This window comes from Leopardus geoffroyi, chromosome A2, assembly GCF_018350155.1.
Source record: "Leopardus geoffroyi isolate Oge1 chromosome A2, O.geoffroyi_Oge1_pat1.0, whole genome shotgun sequence".
Lineage (NCBI taxonomy): Eukaryota > Metazoa > Chordata > Mammalia > Carnivora > Felidae > Leopardus > Leopardus geoffroyi.
The window spans coordinates 9,518,314-9,544,722 of record NC_059331.1 but is presented as its reverse complement, the minus strand read 5'-3'; the positions used below and the strand labels follow the sequence as shown (position 1 = coordinate 9,544,722).

Below are 26,409 nucleotides of genomic sequence, written 5' to 3'. Positions count from 1 at the left end.
GCCCCGTGTTGGGCTCCGTGCTAAGCATGAAACCTACTTTATTTTCTAACTACTTTTTTTTAATGTTTTTATTTATTTTTGAAAGAGAGAGAGACAGAGCATGAGCAGGGGAGGGGCAGAGAGAGGGGGAGACACAGGATCCGAAGCAGGCTCCGGGCTCCGAGCTGTCAGCACAGAGCCCGACGCGGGGCTCGAACTCACAGACCGCGAGATCGTGACCTGAGCTGAAGTCGGACGCTTAACCGACTGAGCCACCCAGGCGCCCTAACATGAAACCTACTTTAAAAAAAAAAATCACTTCCCTTGGGGCATCTGGGTGGCTCAGTCGGTTAAGCGTCTGACTTTGGCTCAGGTCATGATCTCGCAGTCTGTGAGTTCGAGCCCCGCGTCAGGCTCTGTGCTGACAGCTTGGAGCCCGGAGCCTGTTTCAGATTCTGTGTCTCCCTCTCTCTCTGACCCTCCCCCGCTCATGCTCTGTCTGCCTGTGTGTCTCTCTCAAAAATAAATAAACATTAAAAAAACCCTTTTTTAAATCACTTCCCACTTCAGAAACCAAAATTGTGGTTTTCAAACTCGTTTAAATCAGTGGAACCCTTTCCACCAAATAAATCTTACCTTTAAATAAACTTTTAATTTTAGAATCATTTTGATTTATAGAAAGGTTGCGTGCGGAGATAGCACAGAGGTTTCCTCACCCAGTTTCCCCAGTGTTACCATCAGACATTACCACGGTACCCTTGTCAAAACGAAGAAATTAAGCTTAGCTTACTATGATTAACTGAACTTCTGAGATGTTACTTGAATCCCAATATGTAAAGCAATAAAAAAGGAGCTCCGAAGCAGAAAGTGACTTTCCAGAAAGTTCCACCTGCCCAGTCCACACCTCACTTCCCCTTGCCCGAGAGGTGGCCCCTGAGGCACCTCTGAGGCACCCGGTGTGAACTCCCTAACCTCAAGACGAAAGACAAACTCTTTGTCGTGGCCACATTGCCTAATGCCTGGCCTTTTGTTCTCATTGTTCTCCTTCATTCAGCCATTCAACAGACGTTCATGGAACATCTACTGTGTGCGAGGCAATTTCCTAGGTGCCAGGAACACGGTAGGGACAAGTTTCCGGGACTCATGAAGCTGATCGCCTAGCAGAGGAGAGACCTACCACGGACAATACGCTTAAGTCAGATGTAGAGTAAATAAGTCAGGATGAGTGCCATGGCGAAAGATACAGCCAGCGGGGAGCAGAGGGGATGTTGGGGTGAGGGATCCAAATTTACATAGGATGGGCAGGGGAGCCCTGACTGAGGAAGTAAGAGGATTTCCTACCTGATTCTGTCAAGAATAGACTGAAGGGGGGGGGGGGGCGTCTGGGTGGCTCAGTCGCTTGAGTGTCCGACTCTTGATTTCGCCTTAGCTCATGACCCCAGGGTTGTGGGATCGAGCCCGGGGTTGGGCTCTGCGCTGAGTGTGGAGCCTGCTTGGGATTCTCTCTTCCTCCCCCTCTCTGCCCTTCTCCCGCTGGCATCAGCACTCTCTCTTTCTCTCTCTCTCTCTCTCTCTCTCTCTCTCCCTCCCTCTGCCCCTCCCCCACGTGTGTGTTCTCTCTCTAAGATAAGAACAACTTTTTAAAACAAGAATAGACTGGAGGGATTGTGGATAAAGGATTGTGGAAGCGGGCACACTATTTGGGAGGCGGCTAAGAAAGAGAATGGACTTGCCATTGAATGTGCTAGGAAGGGGGCCGGGGGGTGCAGATGAGGAGCTCAGCTTTTGGACGTGCTAAGTTTTCTCTGCCGGCTAATGAGGGGAGCTGCGGCGTTGGCCGTGGAGCATCGGGGGTCCGAAGTTCAGGAAGAGGAGACAGGGCTGGAGATACAAATGTGAGAGTCATCAGCCTGTGGAAGTTATTTTTAGCTCTGAAATTGGATAAGGGAGTAGATGTAAAAGGCCACCAAGCACTGAGCCGGGGCTGGCTCTCCATCATTAAAGAGGCTGGGAGACGTGGAGAAAACAGCATGGAGGCCTTTGGTGGTCCCAGCCGGAGCTGCTTGGAGGAGAGGGAGAGGCAGAGGCTGTTGGAGGGATTACCAGTGGTTCTTCTGAAGACTTTTGCCGGGAAGGTTAGAGGGGGAGAGACGAGGTGTTTCACTGGTGGGAATTTCTTGGGAAAAACTTGAGTTTTCCCAGGCTCCAGGCTCCGGGCTGTCAGCCCAGAGCCCAACGCGGGGCTCGAACTCACGGACCGCGAGATCGTGACCTGAGCCCAAGTCGGACGCCCAACCGACGGAGCCACCCGGGCGCCCCTAGGGGTTTTCTGTTTTGAAGACAAGAGGTCTAACGGCGGATGTTATGCTCATGGGAAGGGCCCAGTAGGAAGGAGGAAGACAGGGAGGCCAGAGAGGACGACGAGAGTTGGCAGGAGGGATCGCTCTCGGTGAACTGGAAAGGATGGCCCCTTTGGTGTGGAAGGTACACAGGTCATCCGCAGACCCTCGAAGGGAAGGCACCGCCTGGGCAGATGCTGGGGCTGGGGAGTAAGACGGGTGCCTGGTGGTACTTCTGCTCGAATGCTTCTGTTTTCTTACAATTTATCAAGGGAGGTTCACGAGCAACAAACACTCGTTCATTCAGTAATCGCGGGCTGTGGCAGAGACATGGCGCCCGCCCGCGCACGTGGGATTGTTAGACCGGCCACCTCAGATGTCACTGACTCCACTTCCCCCCGCCTCCCACCACCTCGTCTTCCTCCTGCTGGATCTTAAGTCTTAAGACCCGCCCCCCCCCAACTCATTCCAGAACTCTCTTCATCACCCCCCCACACACACATCCTCCCTACCGCGCGATCCTATCCCGCCCCCCCCCCCCCCAAGGCCAGCACTCTTAGATCTATCATTCCGGGAAAAGCAACGTGCCAAACAATCAGGATTGTATCAATGGGCCCGTCTCCGTGGCAACAGTCATGAATGAGCCGAGCAAGGTAACCCTGGAGATGGTGTGAATGAGAAGTGGTCCATTGCCACGGAGACGTGCTGAATGGAAAGGCCCCCGGTAGCAGGGATACGTCACTGCGGCGGAACAGTCAGCATGAAGTCGGCGTGCCTATTTTCGACTCGGAGCTACAAAAATACCTTTCTGCAAACTCCTCTTCTGCGCCTCCTACCCTTCTTTACCCTTCATTCTACCTCTCGGCCCCGGGCCCGCCAGGCCCCCCCTGGCAACCCCTCGAGGCCACTCCGGGGGCCACCGCCTGGCCACCCGCCTCCCTCTCCGGGGCCTCCTCCTTCGACCAACGGCTGTCTAACCTTTCGAGACCAACAGTGTCCTCAGAGGCCGTGAGCTGATGAAAAGAACACCGACTGACTCCACCTGGGGGGGCCGGGGGGGGGGGGTGCGGCACGAACAGTCCATCAACTGAACCAACTCAAGCTCCCGTCTGTGACAGTTGCCTCATTGGTTAGACCTGTTCTCCAGCAGGAAAGTGACCTAGTAGCCGGTGCACAGCAATGCAGTCCGATCACGCGGGCGATGTTGAACACGCCCTTAGCGCCACACGGAAGCGGCCGTAGAAACTAATAACTGTGTTTGCCTCTGGAGGGAGACCCCGAGAGGCTTGGAAATAGGCGTACGGAGAAAACTTACCTTCCGCGGTAAATGCTGTGCTCTTCTGAATTGCATACTATGCGTGTGCATTATCGTCCACAAACCCGGCAGAAAACGGTCATTGTCTTGGTCCGTTCGGGCTGCTGCAACCGAATACCAGAGACGAGGGGGGGGCCTTACGTGAGACCGGGAAATCCGGCAGCGAAACCCTGGCAGATCCGCTGTCTGGTGAGAGCCCTCATCCTGGTTCACAGACGGCTGTCTTTTCACGGAGTCCTCACATGGGCCGAGGGAGCTCTGGGGGTCTCTCTCCACCCCCATGACCTAATCCCTTCCCAAAGGCCCCAGCTCCCGATACCATCGCATTGGGAGTTAGGGTTTAGAAAAACATAGGTGGGCAAAACACATTCCTGATGAGAAAAATGAGGCCCAGAGAAGTTACGTGACCCACCCAAGTGGCATTGCCGAGATTCAAAATCAGGCAAAATCTGGATGCAGCGTCTATGCAGAAAAAGCAGGGTGTGACGGCTGCACACGTACCTGTGTGCGTGTGTGTGTACATGGGCTTGTGTGCTAGAAGAGGAGAGCGGGGAAAGAAGAATCCGCAGAAGGTCAGCGGGGACCGGGACTTCAGCCTGAAGACAGAAGGAAGCCACGGAAGGATTCAGACAACGGGTGGACGTGCTCAGATCTTTATATATTTTTTAAGTTTTTTGATCTGTTTCGGGCGGGTGGGCGGAGAGAGAGGGAGAGAGAATCCCAAGCAGGCTCCGTGCTGTCAGTGTAGAGCCAGCACGGGGCTCGATCCCACGAACCGTGAGATCACGACCCGAGCCGAAGCCAAGAGTCGGACGCTTCACCGACAGAGCCACCCAGGTGCCCCCCAGATCTTTATTTAGAAGGGCCACCCTGGTTGCAATGTGTTGGCCAGGATGCAAGGGTATATAAAGGACTCCTCCTGCCTAAGTATGGGGATGTCTACCCACCCTCTCTGCCCAGCACGGTTATCAAGGGGCAGATTGGACGTGGCCAGGTTGAGTGGCCCCACTCGGAGGTCCCCAGTGGCTACGGAGTGTATCAGCCTCTTGTCCCGGTCGAACCCTAACCTGCAGCTGTCTCACTAATGTAGGGATCAGGGCCCCTGCTTTGTAAAGCTATCTTGTAGAAAGAGCGTCCATCCAGCGGCGTTGGTGTGGGTAGCGAGAGAAGAAGGCAGCGTGGATGAATCCTGATTCCACCACCTCCTGGCCGTGCGACCTCGGCCAAGTCAGCCAACCCTTCTGTGCCTCCGTTTCCATATCTGTAAAATAGGGCCGGTCATAGCCTCAGGGAGTTGCAACTATGGCAAAATACACAGCACGTCATTATAACAGCGAGGATGGTGAGGAACTTCTGTTCCCAGACCACCTGAGCTCAAATCAGCTCCCTCTTTTGCAAGCGCTGTGACTTGAGACAGGTTTCCGAACCTCTCTGGGCCTCACGCGTTTCATCTGGTCGGTGGGGATAATAATATTCCCATTCGCTAGAGTTCTGGAGAGAGTTAACTGGTTTAATCCACGTAACGCTCAGAGAAGAGCGCCTGGCTCCTTCTAAGTGTTCAATAAACATCACAATGCCTTCCTATTGTGATGCCTTCCTATCACCTCCATCGTCCTCACTGTTCCTAAGGGCCTCTCTCCCTCTGCCCTGTGTTTTGTGTTTTCTTGAATGGAAGTCCACACGTGGACTTCCGTCCTCAGGGTGGCCACATTTAGCATCAGCGACCTTTCCCTAAGCGCCATTAGCTCATTTCTGGAAAGTGCTTTCGAGCTCCGCCTGTCTTGCAGATTGCAAACATCACTGGGCTTGTACGGTGTTGAAGCCGAGTTAGATCCTCTGTCCGACAGGTGGAGGACAGATGGATGGAGCCCTCACGCTTTCTCTGCTTGGCTCTTGGCCGTCTCCTGTCCCGTTTGAGGCAGCCCGGGCCACTTCTTGCTGTCAGCTTTCTTGAGAGAGGACGTCTTCCTGATGGAAGTCGCGTTGCCATTATTTCAGCACGGAGAAGCTTGTCCTCAAAATTAGCGGGCGTCCGAGAGCCACGGTTAGCTCGTCAGACGCCCAGCACACGTTTGTGCAGGTAGTGTGAGCCTGAATACGGTGCAGGGGTCAGCTCTGCCCTCAGGGGGCCTGCCCGCTCTCCCGAGCTTTAGCCAGGAACTGTGATAATTGTTTCTTTCACAGACACTTATATAGTACTTACCGTGAACCTTACTGGGTGCGCGTGTGCGTGTGGGTGCCTGTGAGGCTGTTCTGAGCGCTCGGCAGATATTAACCTATTTCATCGTCCCCACAACCCATTTTGTAGATGATAAGACCGGACACAGAAGGGTCAAGTTTCTGGCCCCAAGATCGCACAGCTGGTGAGTGAAGGGGCCAGGATCGATCACGTGCACCTCTCTATCCATAGGACAGTCACCGGCCACCATTCTGTGAGCCTGTCCGTGTCCACACGCCACAGACAACCCGGTGTCTATTTTTCAGACAAGACTAAATGAGGAGCTTTGCTTTAAGATCCGGGATTAGTCGACTTGTCCGGGATTAGTCGACTCTATGCTGTGGGCTTGAACAAAACCAATTCCAGAAGACCTAGACCCAGGGGCAGATGGCCCAGGTTCAAATCCTGGCTCTCCCCCTGCCTTCTCTGAACTTGTTTGTTTGTCTGTGGAGTGGGGATGGTTATAGTCTCCACTTTGCTAAACTGTCGTTGAGTGCTCAAGGTTGGGTTTATATGCATAAAGTTCTTAGGACTTTTGGGGCACAGAGCAAGCACTTGACTCGAATTAATCCCTCCCTATTTACCTATCCGATGATTTACTGAGCAGTAACTCTATGCCAGGCAGTGTTCTCGGTGATGGGGAGACCTGTGACCTTATGATCTAGCAGGGTGGGGGGTCCCAAACAGTAACAGTGTGCTAGAAGCTAAAGGGTGCCCTGGGAAGATGGTCACGTTGGGCAAGGAAGTTGGCGGTGTTGGGTTCAATGGGGTGGTCAGAGTAGGTCTTACTGGGAAGGTGACGTTTGAGCATTTGAGCATGTACCAGGGTGTTGGCACATCTTATTACCATTTGGAGGCACGAATATGAATTTGAATTGAATGTGGGGCCAGTCTCCTCACTCACCCCCTTTAATTGGCCTGACATCCAAAACTTGGCTAAGGAAGGCTCACAGATCTTTATTCAGCTCCTGACCTGGGGAACGCGACCCCTCCTCCGTCCCCGTTGGGAGAAGGGGCTTTCTCCCCTGCCAGATGGTGGGGAAGGTATGAAAGAAAGGATTCAGAGTCATCTTGAAGCTTGTCCGATGGTGAGGACATGATGGTATTTGCTGGTAGGGAGAAAAATAGCCACGCTGAGGGAAGAGGAGGTATTAGTTAGCACCAGCTGCTGTAACAGAGAAGACAAAAATCTCTGGCTTAAGGAAATACATGAGAGAAAACTAAATTTCTAAAGTACAGCCGGTAAGGGACAGGATAGAGTGGAGGGGTAGACGGCACAGGTATGGCCTTGCTCCACACAGTCGCTCAGGGATGCAGGGTGACGGAGGCTCTGGCTTTTTTTTTTCTTAACGTTTATTGATTTTTGAGAGACGCAGAGACAGAATGCGAGTGGGTTGGGGCAGAGAGAGAGGGAGACCCAGAATCCGAAGCAGGCTCCAGGCTCTGAGCTGTTAGCACAGAGCCCGACGCGGGGCTCGAACTCACAAACCGCGAGATCATGACCTGAGCCGAAGTCGGGTGCTCAACCGACTGAGCCACCCAGGCGCCCGGACTCTGCCCTTTTTTAACATGCAGCTTCCGAGGTTGCTGGAAGAGTCTGTTCCCGGCCAGCAGGTTGGGGGCAAAGGAGAGTGGAGTGGAGGCAAGTGAGAGGTATTTGTGGGCGTGGCCAGGGAGGGATGAACTTCCCTTCTGACCCCATTCCACTGACCGGAATGTGGTCACATGGCCCCATGTTGATGCAAGGGAGACTGGGAAATGTAGTTCCTGACCTGGCGGCCATTGCCCAGCCACCCTGTGGAAGGAGAATGTGAATCTTCATTCAGCACTCCATACTGGAACCACATTTGCACCAGGAATTCAGTCCACTTCCCACGCACCCTCCAACTCACTATGTACCAAGTACCGTTCTAAGTACTTTGCACATATCAACCCATTTCATGCAACAGCCCTATACAGTGGGCTCTATTATTAGCCACACTTACAGGTGATAAAAAATAAAAAAAAAAAAACCCTGATGCCCAGAATAGTTATGTAACTTGCCCAAGATCACACAGCTAGGAAATGGCAGAGTTGGAATTAGAATCCAGGCAGTCTGGCTACGAGCCTCAAGCTTCGCATAAATTTATTATAGTTAGAAGGAGGCTGAGGGACCCAAAAGACCTAATCGACTTTTTTGGTCACTAAGAAATTGGCCACTTGTAAAAATGAGTTCTGACTCAAGATACCTCACCCCAGGGCAATCATGGCCCACTGGGTCCATGTCCTTGTTGATCAGGTTCTAGACCACAGCTTCTTGGCCACAGCACTTTTGACACTTGGGGCCAGATCATTCTTTGTGTTCTGTGCGTTGTCGGCTGCTTACTTAGCGGCACCCCCCCTGGCCACCACCCACCACATGCCCGTAACACCCCCCCCCCGCCCCCCCCATCATGACAGTCAAAAACGTCTCCAGACACTTCCGTATGCCCCCTGGGAGATGAAATTACCCCTGGTTGAGAGCTACTGGTCTCCGGTTCGTTAAATATTATCCTACAGTACAATGCAAGTTCAAGGCAGACGGACTTTGAAATTGCCAACCTTGTAAAAAAAAAAAAATGCAGATTTCGTAAAGCCTTGTGGAGGCAAACTGCTGAAATCACACCCTAAGACGTTAACAGACGGGACCTGGACAGTGTCCCTCTGGTTAAAAATGAACGAGCACGCGGGGCGCCTGGGTGGCGCAGTCGGTTAAGCGTCCGACTTCAGCCAGGTCACGATCTCGCGGTCCGTGAGTTCGAGCCCCGCGTCGGGCTCTGGGCTGATGGCTCAGAGCCTGGAGCCTGTTTCCGATTCTGTGTCTCCCTCTCTCTCTGCCCCTCCCCCGTTCATGCTCTCTCTCTGTCCCAAAAATAAATAAAAACGTTGAGAAAAAAAAAATTAAAAAAAAAAAAAATGAACGAGCACAAGACTCCACCCACTCCTTAAAGAAAACGTTTGCACGTCCAGGGGGTCAAGACAGGAGCGACGGGTGGACCCCCTAGAGAATTTGAACATAAAAAGGATCCTCCCAAAAATGCACGAAGCAGACGTCTGAAGTCCAGGGTGGGACTTCTTCGTCTTCACCGCACTGTGAGCAGGAGCTTTGGCTATCCCCGTGTCACAGATGAGGAAACTGAGGCTCAGAAAGAAGACTAGGTCTCCCAGGCCTGGCAGAGCCAGGATTCAGACCCAGCCTGGCTCTAGGTGCCATGCTTGCAGGTTGTAGGCTCCGTGGCTGCCCTGAACCCGAGGGGCCCCCACTTCCAGAATCTTCCATTTGCTCCCCATGGCCCTTCCCCACTGACGAGAGGCGACAAGGCTCCCCACTCTTCCAGTAGCTTAGGAAACATGATCATGGTGTGTGAATTCACAGGGGCGCCTGGGGCTTTGGGGGGGGGGGGAAACTGAAGCGGAATAGAGGCTTGAGGTGGGTTCTGGCATGGTGAGGAGTCTGCCTCTGTCTGAAGGAAGCAAGGAAGGAGATTGTCGGGGCTCGTGTAGAACTCAGGGTGCCATGAGTCTGTGTAAAACCAGAAAAAGAGGCACGCACACTAGAGGGATTGGCTGCTGCCTTGGACCGGGAGCTTGAGGACTTGTCTTCTGCTAAGACAAAGAACGAAGTGACTCAGGTCTGCTCGGCTCCTGCCTCCCCCCAAGCCCAGCATCCCTTCTTTTTTCCCTTCTCACTTTTGGATCCGGACTTCTGCTGACTCATCTCTCTGAGCAGGGAAGGAGGGAGGAAGTCAGAATTGTTCATTGACCATTTTCTTTCTTCAGTGACTCAGCTGTGATTCACATTTTAATTAACGGGGGAGAAAAAAACCTGATCAGTCCTAAGGCATGTGTCCCGTCACCCATACCTCGAGGCTGGTCGTAAGAAGAATGCCCCCCCCCCCAAATGTGGGATGCCCTGAATTTAACTGTGGTTTGTTTCCTCCGTCAGTTCTGAGGACCCCTCCAGGTTCTCCAAGTTCCGGCTCCCCGGTGGGGCCCCCTGATCTAGAAGCAGCCGCTCCAAGCCCCGAAACTGTGGGTCTAATTCCCGCAGAGTTAGTCTGAGGTCACGGCAAGAGACAGAGTCTCGAGCCCTCCTGGGACAGCAGAAGGATCATGGGAGTGGAATTGCGTTTCCTGAGTTGGTCTTTGGCTATAATCCCAGGTTCAAGCCCTGCCTCTCCCATTCTTCCCCCCTCCACCCCCCTTTCCTATAAGTCTCTCTCCTCCCTGTGAGGAAACTGAGGCTGGGGAGTTTGCCCGAAGTAGACAGCTGGTAGGTGATTGGTCAGGATACAAACCCAGCCCCTTTCCACTCTGCTGCACTCTTCTGCCTTCCACTCAGCTGTCACAGAGAACCCCCCAAGTGTATAAAGGGCTCAAACACAATAGAAGTTAGTGCTGCCACAGACCAAGTCCAAAATAGGGATCCTGGAACGGTGGGGCAGCTCTCCGCCAAGCAGGGAGGGCGAATCCCAGGCTCCTTCCATATTGTGGCTCCTTATCGTCAACCCGGGGCTTCTAAGGTCTCTGCGCGCCTTACGGTGAAGCCACAAAAGGGAAGAGAGTGGAGGGGGGCACCCAGGAAATGCGTCGGGGCCAGGCCTAGAAGCTGCCCACGTGGCTTCTGCTCTCCTTGCCCCGGCCAGAACTTAGCTACAGAGCCACACCTAACAGCAAGGCTGGAAAATTGAGTCCGGCTGAATGCCCAGGAAGGAGAGACACGGTGTACCCAGAACTGAGCTCCACATCTCCTTGGGTGTCCCCCCGATGGAACCTGCCTTCGGACAGCTTTCAGACACCCCCGTCTTCTTCCACCTCCTCTGTTTCTTAGCCTCCTTGCCCCGAGGAATTGCTCTTGCTTTGCGGTGAGGTGAGGCAAGAACCTGGTGGGATGTCTTTCTCCCAAGACTTATTTGCAAAAGGCCACAGAGTATCCCTGTCCCTTGAGGTAAGGAGACCTGGAATCAAGTCTCGCTTCTCTGGAGACCTTGGTCTCAGAAGCTGTGGGTTTTTGGAACCCCAGATGGGCAGCCTTCATGGGTCATCCACTCTTCCCACCTTTTATCGGTCAAGGTCTCCACAGGAAACGAAATTCACCCACCGGATGGTTTCACATGAAGAGTGGGTGATTAAGAAACTCTTTAAAGTGGCGGGTGCAGGTAAAGGGATGTCGAGATCCCATGAGGGAAGCCATCGCTATCCCCGATACTTTCGGAACTCAGCCGAGGCAGGGCCACGCAGGAAGGAGTAGGCTTGGAATCGGGGAAGCAATACTCCAACCTCTCTCCTTCATCTTCTGCTGGTGCCTCCCATTGGCCAGACCCAAGCAGGAACCAGAGCAAAGCATTCTGGGAGATGTAGTCCACAGGGGTCCGCCTCACAGCGCACAGCACAAGCGAGAGTTGACCTGGGGAGCAATTGGGGAATAATCAGCACCCGCCAGTGTGTGACCGACTGCACACCCTTGTTTATGTGGTCTCTTCTACAATGTAGCCACAGAGCTGCACAATAGAGCACAGTGGCCACTAGCCCCACATAGCTACGGTAGAAAATATAAATGTGAGTCAATTAGAGTTCACTCAAGTGAAAAATTCAGTTGCTCGGCCACGTTTTAAGCGCTCACTGGCCACACGGGGCTGTTGGCCGCCATGTTGGACAGCTCAGAAGAAAATATTTCCACCGTCACCGCAAGGCTCTGGTGTCACCTGAGCCCCTGAAGGTTACGGGATGGAAGAGAAAGGAGTCCGGGGTGAGGCTGGACAGTGAAGGAGGCAGTTTGGAAGGCAGGCGGAGCTATGGATCCGTGGGGAGGAGGTTCTCTGGGCGAAGGAGCAGAGGGAGAAGCAGGGAGGTTGAGTGAGCCACTTTGCTGGGATGGAGGCTGACCCCACGGGGCAGAGTAGAGTCAGAAGGCTTCAGTTCACCGACACTCAGTGGTGTGTGGTCTCAGACAAGACGCCTGGCCTCTCAGAACCTCGGTTTGGTCATCATCGAAGCGGGTGTCCACCCGCCTCCCGTGACGACGATGCCTATGATGGGAGCTATGGAAAAGTAAGACCGTGTGGGGTGGTAATTCTTGCCATCCTTGGAAACCATCACTGGGGTTAGAATGGTCCCAAGAGAACCAGCGAGGAGGGTTCCTTTCTTTCCTACCCGGTGACCCTTGTTGGGATCGTCAGTATCCTTTAGCATTTCTTTAGTCTTTAGCCACCGCCTTATTAAATTCGCCCCACATCTGCTTCCAATCTTTCCCTGGTTCCTTGAGATCTTGCCCACGTTTTCTTAAGACATTGGCGGTCGCTTTCAGTTTCCCTCGAGGTCGTCATCTTTTTATTTTTCTCCTCTGTCGTAGAGAAATCCACATGCCTTCACTTTTCCAAGCCTGGTGCCGCAGAGTAGTTAGAAATGTATGAGAGGGGCGCCTGGGTGGCGCAGTCGGTTAAGCCTCCGACTTCAGCCAGGTCACGATCTCGCGGTCTGTGAGTTCGAGCCCCGCGTCGGGCTCTGGGCTGATGGCTCAGAGCCTGGAGCCTGTTTCCGATTCTGTGTCTCCCTCTCTCTATGCCCCTCCCCCGTTCATGCTCTGTCTCTCTCTGTCCCAAAAATAAATAAACGTTGAAAAAAAAAATTAAAAAAAAAAAAAAAAGAAATGTATGAGAGACGGGATCAAAACCCAGCTCCGCCATGTACCCGCTGTGTGGCCTTAGAGCAGTGACTCAGCCTCTCTGATCTGCAAAGTGGAATGATAGGCCCTGCTCCATAGGGTCGTCGTGGGGATTGATTAAAACAACACACCCTGCCTGGCCCACGGCAAACACTCAGTAAACATTGCCTTCTTTCTAATCCTGCTTTGTAAAACTTGATATTGAAGTAGGACATACATGCCGAAAAGCGCGCGCACACACACACACACACACACACACACACACACACAGGTACGGCCCGAGTAATTTTCCAAAACTGAACACGCTCGTGTAACCAGCACCCAAAGCAAGAAACGGATTGTCCCCAACCCCCTGACACCTTCTCATTCCCTTCCAGTCGCTCCACCCTGACAGGGAACAGCGCGGATTAGCGTCGCCTATTTTTTTTTTTTTAATTTTTTTTTTTAATGTTTTTATTTATTTTTGAGACAGAGAGAGACAGAGCATGAACGGGGGAGGGTCAGAGAGAGAGGGAGACACAGAATCGGAAGCAGGCTCCAGGCTCTGAGCCATCAGCCCAGAGCCCGACGCGGGGCTCGAACTCACGGACCGCGAGATCGTGACCTGGCTGAAGTCGGACGCTTAACCCACTGCGCCACCCAGGCGCCCCAACGTCGCCTATTTTTGAATTGTGAGCACACGAATCACACGGCACGCTCGTCTTGGCCTTCTTCCCTTGCCGCCGTGTGCGTGAGCTGGGCAAAGTTCACGGTCACGGCCGCGTGCGCCGCACGGGGGTGACGGGCATTTGGGCGTTTTGCACTTCGCAGCGCTTGCGGGGGGGGGGGGGGGGTGGAAACCGCTGGTCTTTGGCGGGACGTATTGCTAGGACGGGGGTTTCTGGGTCGTAGGGAGGAGTCCATTTAGCTCTGGCGAAAACCATCCTAAGTAGTGGTGGGACGAGTCTCCTCCACTCCCACCAGCTGCCACCGGCCAAGAGTTGAGCTTTTGTTTTTATTTTGATCTGCGAGTGCCTCTCCCTGGGGAGGGGCCCACTAAATGTCTGGGAGTTAAATCGAAAACGTCCTCGTTGGGTTCCTCGAGAGCTTTACTCCGTCAAACGTCTCATTCGAACCTTCAGGCTCTGCTTCTGCACTCACTCTGTGCTCTTCTCCTTGCAAACTTGGACCGATCCCCTCTAGCTCTCCCCCGCTCTCGTTCCAGTGTCTCGGGGGGACCGGTTTCCCTCCCGCCTCCTCCAGCCTTGCGATCCGCAAGGGATCACGACGACGGTGCCCTTCCGCAGGCCCGCGACCTGCGGATCTCCAAACCCGCCCGTCTCGTCCTCATCCGCTTCTCGCCCCCAGCAAACCCACCCCTCTGGAGCTCCCATCTTTTCTAGAATCTCTTACCTCCTCTCTCCTTCTGGGGTTTTTACATCTGCTCCTGCTTTTTTTTTTTTTTTTTTTTTTTTAAGAAAACACTGCACTTTAAGAGAGCTTCAGGAATCACCCAAAATAGAAACGTGTCCTTTTGTGTAATCCTGTACTTTAGAAGACAATTAAATGGGAGAACGGCTCCATGCAAAGGTTAAGGTGCTTGAGAGGACCTTGTGTGAGTGCTAAGAACTTCATATTCACAGGGGAAAACGCAGGAGAATATCTGTGTGATCTGGGGTGGGGGAAGGGGTTCTTAAACAGAACTTTAAAGGCACAAACTCCAAGGCCGATAATAATAATAATAATAATAATAATAATAATAAATAATAATAATTGATTAGATGAAAAGTGAGATGTTTTGTTCAGATAAAGACATAACGGGGACAGTTTAGGAACCAAACTGCCCGCATCCACATCCTGCTTTGCCATTTCCTGTGAATCCACAGGCAAGTAACTCAACCTTTCCGTGCCTCAGTTTCCTCACCAATAAAAGGGAAAGAATAGTATCTACCTATGGGGTTGCTAGGAGTTTCTTAAATGAGTTAATATTTAAAATCCTATAGACTAGCACCTGGCGCATGGTAAGAACTAAAGTGGTGTTTGTTTTAATTTTTTTGAATGTTTTTAAATTTATTTTCGAGACAGACACAGAGCATGAGCAGGGGAGGGGCAGAGAGAGAGAGAGCGAGACACAGGATCGGAAGCAGGCTCCAGGCTCTGAGCTGTCAGCACACAGAGCCCGATGAGGGGCTCGAACTCGAACCGCGAGATCATGACCTGAGCCTAAGTCGGATGCTTCACCGACTGAGCCACCCGGGCGCCCCCTAAAGTGGTATTTGTAAATAGAACGACAGAAAAATAACTGATCACAGATGAGTATCTAATTGCTATCCGTTAGACTGCCCCCCCCCAACCACATGTGACTATTTTAAAGATAAATGAAATAAAAATAAATATAACTTAAAATTCCCTTCCTTGGGGTGCCTGGGTGGCTCAGTCTGGTAAGCTAAGCGTCTGACTTCGGCTCTGGTCATGATCTTGTGGTTCATGAGTTCCAGCCCCACATCGGGCTCTGCACAGACAGCAGGGAGTCTGCTTGGGATTCTGTCTCTCTGCCCCTTCCCTGCTCACACACAAGGTCTCTCTGTCTCTCTCTTTCTCTCTCAAAATAAATAAATAAACTTTAAAAAGCGGGGCGCCTGGGTGGCTCAGTCAGTTAAGCATCCGACTTCGGCTCAGGTCATGATCTCACGGTCTGTGGGTTCAAGCTCCGCGTCGGGCTCTGTGCTGACAGCTCGGAGCCTGGAGCCTGCCTCAGATCCTGTGTCTCCCTCTCTCTCTCTCTCTCTGACCACCGCCCCCCCCCCCCCGCTCATGTTCTGTCTCTGTCTCTCTCTGTCTGTATGTAAATACACATTAAAAAAAAGAGAGAGAGAATACGAAAATTCAGTTCCTTACTCACACTAGCCACATTTCCAGCATCCATAGCCACATGTGGCCAATGGCCACCATATTGGGCAGCACTGATCGGGACTATACAAGGCAATATATGTATATACATATATATATATGATCAGGGAGATTAGGGAAGAGAAGTCTGAAAACCTAAGCAGTATGTGACGTGGTACTCAAAATCATTTGCAATCAGAAAGATGAAAATCAAAGCAGCGAATATTTCCGTGTGCCTCTCGTAGTGGAAAAAGTCAGCAAGGTGGATCAGCCAAAGGTGGGCGGGATGTGGGGACAGGGGAGACTCCTGCCCCCACTCCTGCGGGTGTGGCCTGGGCAGCCCTGCGGAAGGTCATCATCCATGCCAAGTGGAGTTAATTCAGACTCACCAGCAGTTACGCTCCCAGGCAGTCATCCCAGGGAGATTTTCACCAGGTCTGTGAGGGGCGGTGCAGGCTTATTCGCTACAGCACCATGTGGGGGGGGGGAGGGGGCTGGAGGCCACCTGGTGTCCATCCCCGGGGACGGGAATATGGCGGATGCACCTACGGAGCCCCAGGCCGAGTGAGAGCTCCAGATGGCACGTCTAATGGACCACCCAGGATGGGGCTTAAAAACCTGGTTCTGGGTGAAAACAGGAAACAACAGAATATGCTTAACTTCGTGCCGTCAATGTAAGTTAAAAATATAAGCCCTCAAAATAAAGCACATGTTTTGCAAGAAGGCACTCCAATAAGACCAAATTAAACATTATATTGGTTGTCTCTTGGGAGAGGCGAATGAAAGTAGGGTTTGGGGACACGAGGGAATGAATGAATGAGTGAACGAACGAACGAATGAATGAGTGAATGAGTGAATGGGCAAATGAACAGAGAGGGACAGTGCAAAGACCAAAGGTATAAATAAATATGCCATGAACTAAGGAGAGCAATTAACTTGACTCTCTCTGTTTGAAGATTTTTTTTTTTTTAAGGAATTTTAGAAATACTTTTTCCAAGAGGAGGTAAAAGCCAAGTGATATAAAAATAAACCTGAAAAGGATTTGCACGATCTATGAATGGCAAGAATATAGACTGCATGGGAAGCAGTTATGCTCCTAAGTCCCCATCTCAGGAAGATTTGACCCTGGCCGTGGGGGCAAGTGTTTCTTCTAACCTGAGGTCAGGGGTCCACAGTGGCCTCCATCTCTCTCCTGCTTTCTGACCATGCTAACACCTCCTGGTCACTCTCCTGTCCTCCGTCCCCTCCCTCTCAGCTAGTAACCTCACTCTTTACCGTGAGGTCTCTCCAGCCCCAGGGCCTTTGCACATGTTTCCCTCCTCACCCAGCTGGCACCTAGTAGTTGCACGAATAGTTACTGACATCCTGACCTCCAGCCAGCGGAGGAAAATCTAGCTCCTTTCTATGCTCAGGTTAGTGGAGGAATGAGCGTGGCTGAAGTCCCGGGAGAGGGTAGTCCGGGTGGTGGTGTTCCCCAGGGGCAGCCCGGTGGAGGTGACACAGCCAGACTCAAGAGCCAGGCACCGCACGTTAGCTGTGTGATTGTGGTGGACGAGTAGCTCATGCCCTGGGTCTTGGTTTCCCTCTTCACGAGAAGAGAGTAGAACCCTCACCAGGTAAAGATGCTGGGGGATGAAATGAGATCTCAGTATGTAAAGCAATAAGCCTGTAGCCTGACAAAGGAAACAATGCGATGACCGTTGCCCTTGGTGGTGGTGGGTTCCGGCATAACTTACCCCCAAGTAACACAAGAAGAAGAAAAATGATGAAGAAGACAAAAGCAACCATTTGTGTAGGACTTCCTAAATCCCAAGCACATCACGTAAACCCCCGCACCTATCGGGGCAGGTACTATTGTCCTCCCCATCGTACGGCCCCGGAAACTGAGGAACAGAAGAGTTGAGTGACTTACCCGAGGCCACACGGCTAGTGATTGGAGGAACCGGGATTTGAACCCAGGCCGCCTGGCTCTTATCCACTAGGAAGGATGGCTGTTGTCCGTCCACATGACAAGAAGTCTGGAGGCCGGGTGGCTGGTGGCAGGGTTGGCTCCACAGCCCAGGGATGGCCCCAAGGAGCCCTTTCTGTCTTTCCACTGTGGCGTCTTCTGTGGAAGGACTTTCCTGGTAACCTTTACCACTCATGGTCCCAAGATGGCCACCTTGTTCCAAGATGTCTACACAAAAGCATCCAGCCAAAGAAAAGGAGGGGTTGTCTCCTGCCATGCCACTTTTCTCAGGAGAAGAAAACTTGCCCCCCCAGAAGCCTCCAACAGCCCCCAGCAGCCGCCTCAGGTCCTGTTAGATACATGACTGGCTCATTCGACCAGGGCTCCCATGGAAAGGAATTCTGGGAAAAAAGACTTTCTGTTGGGTATTTTCTGACTCTGATGGAAGACGCACTCCACTGGCAAGGGAGGGCGTAGGATTGGCTGTTGGATAAACGGCTATCGTATCTTCCACAATCCTTTTCCTAGTTTAAGACAAGTCCTGTCTTCTGCCCAGCCTTCTGTCCCTTCCAGAATATACTCTGTTATCATCAGGCTCTCCTACTTTTCACTTCCTCATTGTTTGTGCATGCAAGAAGCATTTATGGAGCACCTGCTGTATGCCAGGCATAGTTTTAGGTACTAGGGATACAGCTGTGAACAAAACAGATGAAAATCCCCTCCCTAGTGGGGCGAAGCAAGACTAGCACCGTCCAGTGGAACGTTCTCCGGTGATGGAAATGCCACTGTCCCCATGGGGCTATAGAGCACTTACAAGCCCCCCCGCCCTCCGCCGGCAAGACCCCCCAGTGACCCGATGCTCCTCATCCCTTGCACCCAACTCATCCCTGGGCTGCCCTGAAGACCGATGACCTTGCCTTTCTCAAAACACTTTTGAACTTGACCCCGTAGGATGAACCTCCCTGCCGGGTCTCCACCCACCTCCGTGACTTCCTCTTTTGCACCAGTCTCCTTCCTCAACCACTTGTCTCTTAAAATGTTGCTCTTTCCCAGCATTCCATTGGGGGCCCTTGGCTTCTTTCACTTTACCTCTGTACTACTCTAGGACATCTGGTCTACCATAACCCTGTTTCCCACCACTCTTTTCTCACTCAGCAGACATTTATTGAGTACCTGCTAGGCCGTAAAAGGTGCTACACACACACGTGCCCACACACACACACACACACACACACACACACACACACAACCTTTGTCTCTGTGGTGCTCACATTCTAGAAGGGGGTGGGGGATAATAAATACAGCTTAATAAATGATATAATCCTGGAGAGCAAAGAATCTCTCTAGCTAGAGGGGCCAGGGCAATCCTCTCTGAGAAGGCGAAATGTGACCTTTGAAGGACCTGAAGAGGGCGCCAGGCAAAGAGGGAGAGAGTTAAGGGGACGGGCATTTGCAGTAGAAGAAATGGCCACTGTAACATTCTTGGGGTGGGAAGGAGCTTTTCCTGTGGGAGGAACAGAAGGTCGGGGTGGCCAGAGTGGGGGGGGATAGGTCAGTCCGTGGGCGTCAAGCGATGCTAGGTCTTGTGATCCCGGTAGAGTTTGGATTTTATGCTAAGCCTGATGGAAGCCAATGGAAGGTTTTAACGAGGGAGTCATAGCAACTGGCATCTCAAACTCAACATGTCCACAGCCCGGTCTTGATCTTCCTCCTAACCCACCATTTTCCAGTCTCAGTTTCCCGCCACCCCATCCTTCGGGTATTTCAGGCCAAGCCCTACAGTCATCTTGGATTCCTCTTGTTTCCGTCGCACCACGCTTAATCCTTCCACAGGAAGCCCTGGCGGCTGCCATGTTGTTCTCCGTAGCACTTCCCACCTTCTGACGTACCCTATGTTTTCCCAGTGTTTCTTTGTTCGTGGCGGCGTCCTTGGGCCCCTATAGTAGGCGCTCAATAAACCTTTGTTGAATAAGTGAATGACCGTTGCCTAGTGGTTCATTCAGAGCCAGGAAGCCATTCTTCCCTTCTGTCTTTCCCACCGTGGCCCCCACCCCATCCAACAAGCCGCAGGAGATGAAGAACCGGGGTGCTGGCGTGCTGGGGTCCTGGCTTTGACGTCCTGCTCCATGGTATGGACCTCCATGCATTAGCAACTTCTCTGGGCTCTCGTTTCCTCTGGAAAATGGGGCTCATCCTACCAACTGCTGGAATGCAGAATTTGATGAGCCCAGGCAAGCTCCCTGATGCCCAGCAATCAATGGCAGCTATATTTAAATTGGGGCCTCCTTTGTACTCCCACTGCCTTTGTCCTAGTTCCAGCCCTCATTACGCCGGCCTGCTCTCACCGCTCCCTCCTCGCTCTGCCTCCATCACTGCCCATCTGTCCTGTCAGCTGTCAGCCCTGTCTCTACCACGCCAACCCTAATCACATCCCTCCCCTGCTCCGAAACCTTATATGACTCCCACTGTCCATACGATAAGGCCCACCTCCTCGCCTCCAGTTCAGAGCCTCCGGCGCCAGCCCACCCATTTCTCCCCAGCAACATCCTGAATGAAACTTCGGCCTCCATAGGGCTTTCTTGGCCACAGAAGCCTTCTCCTCCGCCCTCCCCGCCTCCCCTCCTCATTCCTTCTCATCCTTCCAGGGCAGGGTGGGGGAGAGGGTGGAAGAGAGTGCATTTTAGTTGCCAATTAAGATGGCACGGGGCTGGAGGGAGGTCCGATGATCTGCATTTCTGAGGCGTGGACAGGTTAGGACAGAAGCCACACGATGAGAAAAGGCAGGGCTAGGGTTTCGGTCCAGATCGCAGGTTGTGTGTGCGGTGCTGCTTCCCCATTTTCCTGCAGCCCGGGGCTGCAGGGACCTGTGTTTGAACCTCACCCTCTCGCAGGTTCATCTGAGGGCGGGGCTGAGCTCCTCGCCGGGCTCCCATTGGGTCCCGCGCGCAGCCCCGCCCAGACCCGCCGGGTCTGACCCGGAAGTGCGGTGGCCTCGTCCCCATGTCCCAACTTCTGGCCTTGCCCCGCAGGGGGCTTCATTGTCATACAGGCCACATCCCATCTCTCCAGTGTTCGGAACCCTCTGTGGCTCCCGCGTCACTTGGAGAAGGAACCAGGTCCTCGCCACGGCCCACAGGGCCCTGTGTGATCGGCTGTCACCGCCTCCCGCTGTCACCCTGGCTGGCTTGGCCTCCTCACCGGCGGCCTCACGCTTCTTCAGCTGACCAAGCTAGTCCACACCGGCAGAGCCACACGCGTTGTTTGCTTTGGTTTTCTATGTTTGTTTGGTTGGGTTTTTTTCCCTTCTCATTTATTTCTGAGTAGTGCTGACCGCGTCACACGTATCAATTCAACGTCTCGTTAGTCCCCACACCCCTTTGAGGTGTCGTCCGTACTGGGGTTACCCCCGTTGTACAAAAAGGGGAAACTGAGACACGGAGAGGAGTCCTGGCCTGTCCAAGGTCTCCCAGCTGGGAAATGGCAGAGCCGGGATTTGAACCCATGCAGGCTGGGCTGCTCAGACTGAACCACTTTTCCTGCCATCTGATAAAGAGCGCCAAGCCCCCAAGGGTCTGCCATTCTCCCGGGCCCCTCCCCCAGACCTCCGGGCCTCCCCGTGATTCGTTCTGATGGCGAGTTGTGCAATATATTGAGCATCGCCCCGACCACGAATGATGGGAAACTTTTGCCCCTCTCCGTCCAGCATTTACTGATCACCATCAACCATACACCGACTCGGGGTCTTTGCAAATCACCTTTTATCCTATAAGGCAGGTACTGTTAACGCTGCTTTCCAGGTCCTGACCCCGAGGCCCAGCAACGTCAAGTCCCGCACCTGTGGTCACCGAGCCAACAACTAACATCAAATCCCACTCCTGTCTGACCCTGAAACCCACCCTCTGTTTTCCGCTCTGGCTTCTTTCTTCCAGCATATTGGCGACCGTTGGGACGGAGTTTGACCTACGGACCCTGAGGGCAGTCCGAGTGCTGAGACCGCTCAAGCTGGTGTCTGGAATCCCAAGTGCGTGAGTTTCCAACCCTGGCAAGGGGTCTGCTCAGGGGGTCCCGGGAGTCCTCAGTTTCCCCTCCGCAGAGCATCTCAGAAGGGGCCCCCGAGTGCCTCCCAGCCTGTGTCAGGGCAACCTTCTCTTGGGGGAAGCTCCCCAAGGGACCTCCCCCCCGCCCGCCCGCCCCCAGGAACCTGGCAGCCGGTCTGGGTGAGCTTCTGAAAGCAAGCCAGGGGCCTCACCTAGAGCCACAGCACCCATTCACGTATTGAGCACCTGCTATCTGTCCGGAGTCGTGTTGATGTTAGCTCAGTCAGTACTCACAGCTCTCCGCAGTTGGGCCTCGGCAAGATCTCCGTTTGACAGGTGGGGAAACTGAGGCTCAGAGCGGCCGAACTGTTGGAGCAGTGTCACGTGGCTGAGAATGGCGGGACTGGGGCTTAGCAAGTGTGGCCCCAAGCCTGGCCAGTAATGCTGGTGGCAGTGGCAGTCACCACGTATCGAGCGCCCGCTGCCTACTGGACGCTAGGGACAGAACTTTCCATGCATCGGATGTCTTACTTTGTCTTCACAGTCACCCAGTGAACCCATTTGACAGGTGACAAGGCTGAGGCTCAGGTTAAGTTATGCACCTGAGCTCTGACAGCTTGACGGTGATGAGCTCCAAAGTCCATAGGCATCCGGTGCTTTCTCCTTCTCTCAGGGTGCTTCCATTCCCCCCCACCCCCCCTTTGGGGACGGCTGCAGTATTCAGGGTCAGAAGGAGGTTCAGCTGCAAAAAAAAAAAAAAAAAAAAAAAACCAGGGCCGACCTTTTTTCTGTCCCACTGCCTCAGTTCGTCCTACCGCTCATAATTTGTTGTGTGCCAGGCGCTGCTCTAAGTAGTTGCCATTTTTCAAATTCGTTTGTCCTCACCACAAGCCTGTGAGGTAGCTTCTCTCGTTAGCACCCTCTCCCACCTCCTTGGCTCTTTCCGTCGGGTTCATTGCCACCCAGATTTCAAGGGTAAGGTCTCCCCGATGACCACCAGCAGGGCCTTTTCGTGGAAAGAAGGCACGTCTACTGAAGCATCTGCAGGATTCCAGGAGCTGCCTGCATTGCGTTGAGTCAGGGATCATCCCCAAGCTAACGCTAATAAGGGTTTCTATTAATCACCACCTACGATGGTGCTTTGGCAGCTAGGAGCTCCCTCCTTCAATCCTGAGAGGGCGGTGCTCTCCCAGTCCCCGTTTACAGATGGAGAGACCAAGGTTCAGGACGGTGACCTGCCTTGGTGAAGGTCACATGGCTGGCGTAGTTGACGAGGTCGGGGCCCCTCGATGCAGGCTTAGCGAGGTGCTCAGATGGGCCCTGCCTTATCTGGAGGGGGCTGTCAGGAGAGAGAGAATGAGGACAGCGGGATGGAACGGGAAAGATGCCCAGCAAGGATGCAGTCTCAGCCTGATCTCGTGGAGAGCTCTAGACTGTGAGTAGCCCCCTAGGTATCCGCCAACGTGAGGCAAAGAGACTGCTTGCTGGCCTTCTGTACCTCTCTGGTCACTTGCTGGGGGTGGGAGGCGGGGAGGCAGCAGCCGCCTGGGTGAGGCCGCTGTTGATAACCGAGTTGTACAAAGAGGAGGGGCAGCTGGGAGCCCCTAGCGGCTGGCAGGTGGGTGCAGGGTATCTGGCCCGGGGACTAACGCCACCCAGTGTTCGGAGCCTTACCCACCCTGCCAGGCGGGTGGAAGGACATCGCTCTTCCATTTCGGACCCCCGTGGTTTCCCCCCACCAGGAGGTGCTAATCATGAGCCACGCGGAGTTCTGCTAATCAAGAAGCAAGGCCTCAGGCTTTTTGTTCGGACCCTCGTTTTCACCGTAGACTTCCCTGACCGCACGGTGGCCGCAAACCTAGGATCTGACGTCCCTCAGGCCTGGGCTTAAACCCTGGCTCTGTTATTGCTAATGCCCTGGGATGAAATCACCTCTCTCGGTCTCGCTTCCCACCTCTGCGAAATGGGGCTACGTGTGCGCCCACATCAAGGGCTGGGGGTACAAGCCGGTGAAATCGTGTCTGGTTTCCCCGGGACCGGAACTAGGACATTGATTGCTTTCCCGAGTAGAGGCGGGGCTAACCTAACTGGAGCCTTTGCATGAATTAGGAAAAGACGCCCCCTCTCGGTGGGAAGAATTAAGAAAAGGCTCCCGTCTCTGGGCGAAGGCCGCCCTGCACTTAGGAGGACGGCTCCGAAAGCAACCAGTTTCCACGCCTGTCTTGCCTAAAAGGTCATCAGATGACACAGCAGATGTCAAATACTTCAAAAATACTTTAAAGCAAAAAGTGCCCTCACACACCGGGAGGGATTGTTCCCATTGTATAAGGAACAGCCTTGTTACCCCGCCCTCAGCTTCGCGTGTGCTCGGGGTGCCTGGGGTTTGGGGCGCTGGCTCACGGAGCTGTGGGGCTCTCTCTGTGTCTCCCCAGGTTTACAAGTCGTCCTGAAGTCAATCATGAAGGCAATGATCCCCCTGCTGCAGATTGGCCTCCTCCTGTTTTTTGCAATTCTTATTTTCGCAATCATAGGGTTAGAATTTTATATGGGAAAATTTCATACCACCTGCTTTGAAGAGGGGACAGGTAGGTCCAAGCAGCATGATGTTACTTTCCCAAGCTTCCTCCCTTGGGGACGAGCTCCCGGAAGGGAGATGCAGGGTTTTGCTTCTCTCTCTGGGCAGCTGGGAGAGCTTGCTTCCGAAGTGCTACAGGCAGAGCAAGGGGGGGGTGACCTAGCCCTCGAGGTCTCGGTAGTTCTAGGGCCTTGCGTTGGGGTCCCCGGATGGCGTTCCCCCACTGTCTACACACACGGGGACCCAGTAGCTCCCAGATACATTCTCAGTGATGTTTCCTGCTCTCCAAACCCTTTTGATCCCTGAAGCCCAAGTACCAAACGGAATCGGATAAGGAGAGAAGCCCGGTTGGGGCGCCTGGGTGGCGCAGTCGGTTAAGCGGCCGACTTCGGCTCAGGTCGCGATCTCGCGGTCCGTGAGTTCGAGCCCCGCCTCGGGCTCTGGGCTGATGGCTCAGAGCCTGGAGCCTGTTTCCGATTCTGTGTCTCCCTCTCTCTCTGCCCCTCCCCCGTTCATGCTCTGTCTCTCTCTGTCCCAAAAATAAATAAACGTTGAAAAAAAAAAAAAAACCAATTTATTAAAAAAAAGGAGAGAAGCCCGTATGTCAGTTTGGGCGCCACTGGCCATCTTGGTGCAGACGGGCCCATCGGCAGGGCTGGTCACGGGGCGAGGGGACCACGAATTCATGGGGTGGACAGAGAGGACGGTGACGCCGAGGGGGAGTCCCTATGAGAAAAGAAAGAGGCTTCAGGCCTGTCTTGCTGGGTGGGCAGAGGGATCTGGCCGGGAGTGGCTTCCCACGGGCCATCTCCTTCTGGTGACCCCCAAGAGGCAGAGCCCTGGCCCCACGCCGCCCCACAGGGGACGGAAAACGTGTATTCAAGATGTGCTTTCTTCTTCCTCCTTTTTCTCTTGCTTCTCCTGACTCCTTCTCTCCTGGGCTTGTGAAGTTTGCTCAATATGGGATGTCCTAATTATTTCTTTCCCCGATGAAGAAGGTGTTAATTGAGGCAGAGCTATTTCTGCGCCTGGCCTCGTCACCCCGGGCGGAAATGCAGGAGGGAGAGATACAGGGCAGGGCCCCTCGGAAAAGTCAGCCGAGAGCAGAGAAATCAGGACTCCTGGATCCTAAGTGTTGAGGTTTTATTGGTTTGTTTTTTCTTTTTCTTTCTTTCTTTCTTTCTTTCTTTCTTTCTTTCTTTCTTTCTTTCTTTCTTTTCCTTCCTTCCTTCCTTCCTTCCTTCCTTCCTTCCTTCCTTCCTTTTTCTCTCCAGCCAAGCAGACACAACTGGCTTGGGCCTAGGTGGGGTTGTGAGGGGGCAGATGTGGGTGGGGCAGCTGCGGGGTGGGTAGGAAGCCCCGATTTAGGAGGATAACTGAAAAGCTCGCGATTAAAAATATAAGGCGTGTGAGTAAGAGACCGATATAGACAGACACCCAGGCAGCAGGTTAATTTTAAAATATATTTATAACCAAATTCCTCAGACTCTCCGGACGGTTGCTTTTCTAGAAGCAGCCCTCAGAGTGTTTCGTGATGGGGGGCAGGGGGAGGGGGGACGGAAGGCCGGGTGGGGGGGTGGGAACGAAGTCAAGAGCACCACGATGCAAACTTGCTAAAGAGAGTCAGGTTTCCAGCTGCACCCTTTTGTCATCGGGAACCCGGTTCCTGCACACCCAGAACTGTGCTCAGCATTCAGGGAAATGCAAAGGTAAAGTGGAGGGCTTTCTGATTTCCAACAGCTTCCAGACAAGTCTCCTCGTCTGCCACCAGCTCGTAGCAGTGAAGCCCGATGCGTGCTCTTATCTCCCCCTCCCCCCGGCAAATATGAACGAACCTTCCGGAGCCATTGAAGGGAAGGCGGGACCGGCGTTCACTGGCTGACGCAGGGGGCCGCACGGGGGGTGGGAACCGAGCCCGATGTGGTCGCAGGGTGGAGACAGAGAAGGTTCTGGACAGAGGCGGCCTTCCCAACCAACAGCGGTTCTCGTCTGCTATAGGAACCCGTGCATTTCCCCTCTCCCTGCTCTTAGCCTTTTGTTCAGAAGATTTTGCCTTCCAACCTGTATTTATTAAATCGCAGCCCCTGTCCCAAGTGCAGCGTGAATGAGGGAGGCATGTCCAGCCAGTGAAACGAGCGGCCAGTGTGGTCAGTGCTTCTCAAGCACTGAGTGTCACTTCCCAGAGTGGCAGGTGTCTCTTTGCATGACCTTCAACTGGAGTTTCAAAGGCCAATAAAAGTCACACATTCCATCGTTTATTTCTCTCTGCTGCGTGCTGAGTGGAGGTTGGCATTCGTGCCCGTAGCACATGCATTGAGATACGTTTTCGTTTGGTGGAGAGCTTGAGTTTGCACACTGGGCTGCTTTCCTGGCGGACAATGTCGCTCTCTGAAATCCTTCAAAAGTGCGACTTACTGAACAGGACCCCCTCGTACCTGCTGCTCTGGT

General features: G+C 53.3%; 1 protein-coding gene across 14 annotated transcripts in view; it reads left to right on the top strand.

Moving 5' to 3' along the window:
• The window catches only part of CACNA1A (calcium voltage-gated channel subunit alpha1 A), a 175,079-nt gene that overhangs the window by 35,158 nt on the left and 113,512 nt on the right, over positions 1–26,409 (top strand). For all 14 annotated transcript variants that reach the window (XM_045492170.1, XM_045492179.1, XM_045492178.1 and 11 more), the window contains 2 exons: positions 21,279–21,370; positions 23,819–23,971. In XM_045492170.1, coding sequence (XP_045348126.1) covers positions 21,279–21,370; positions 23,819–23,971 — 245 coding nt within the window. The remainder of the gene's footprint in view (positions 1–21,278; positions 21,371–23,818; positions 23,972–26,409) is intronic.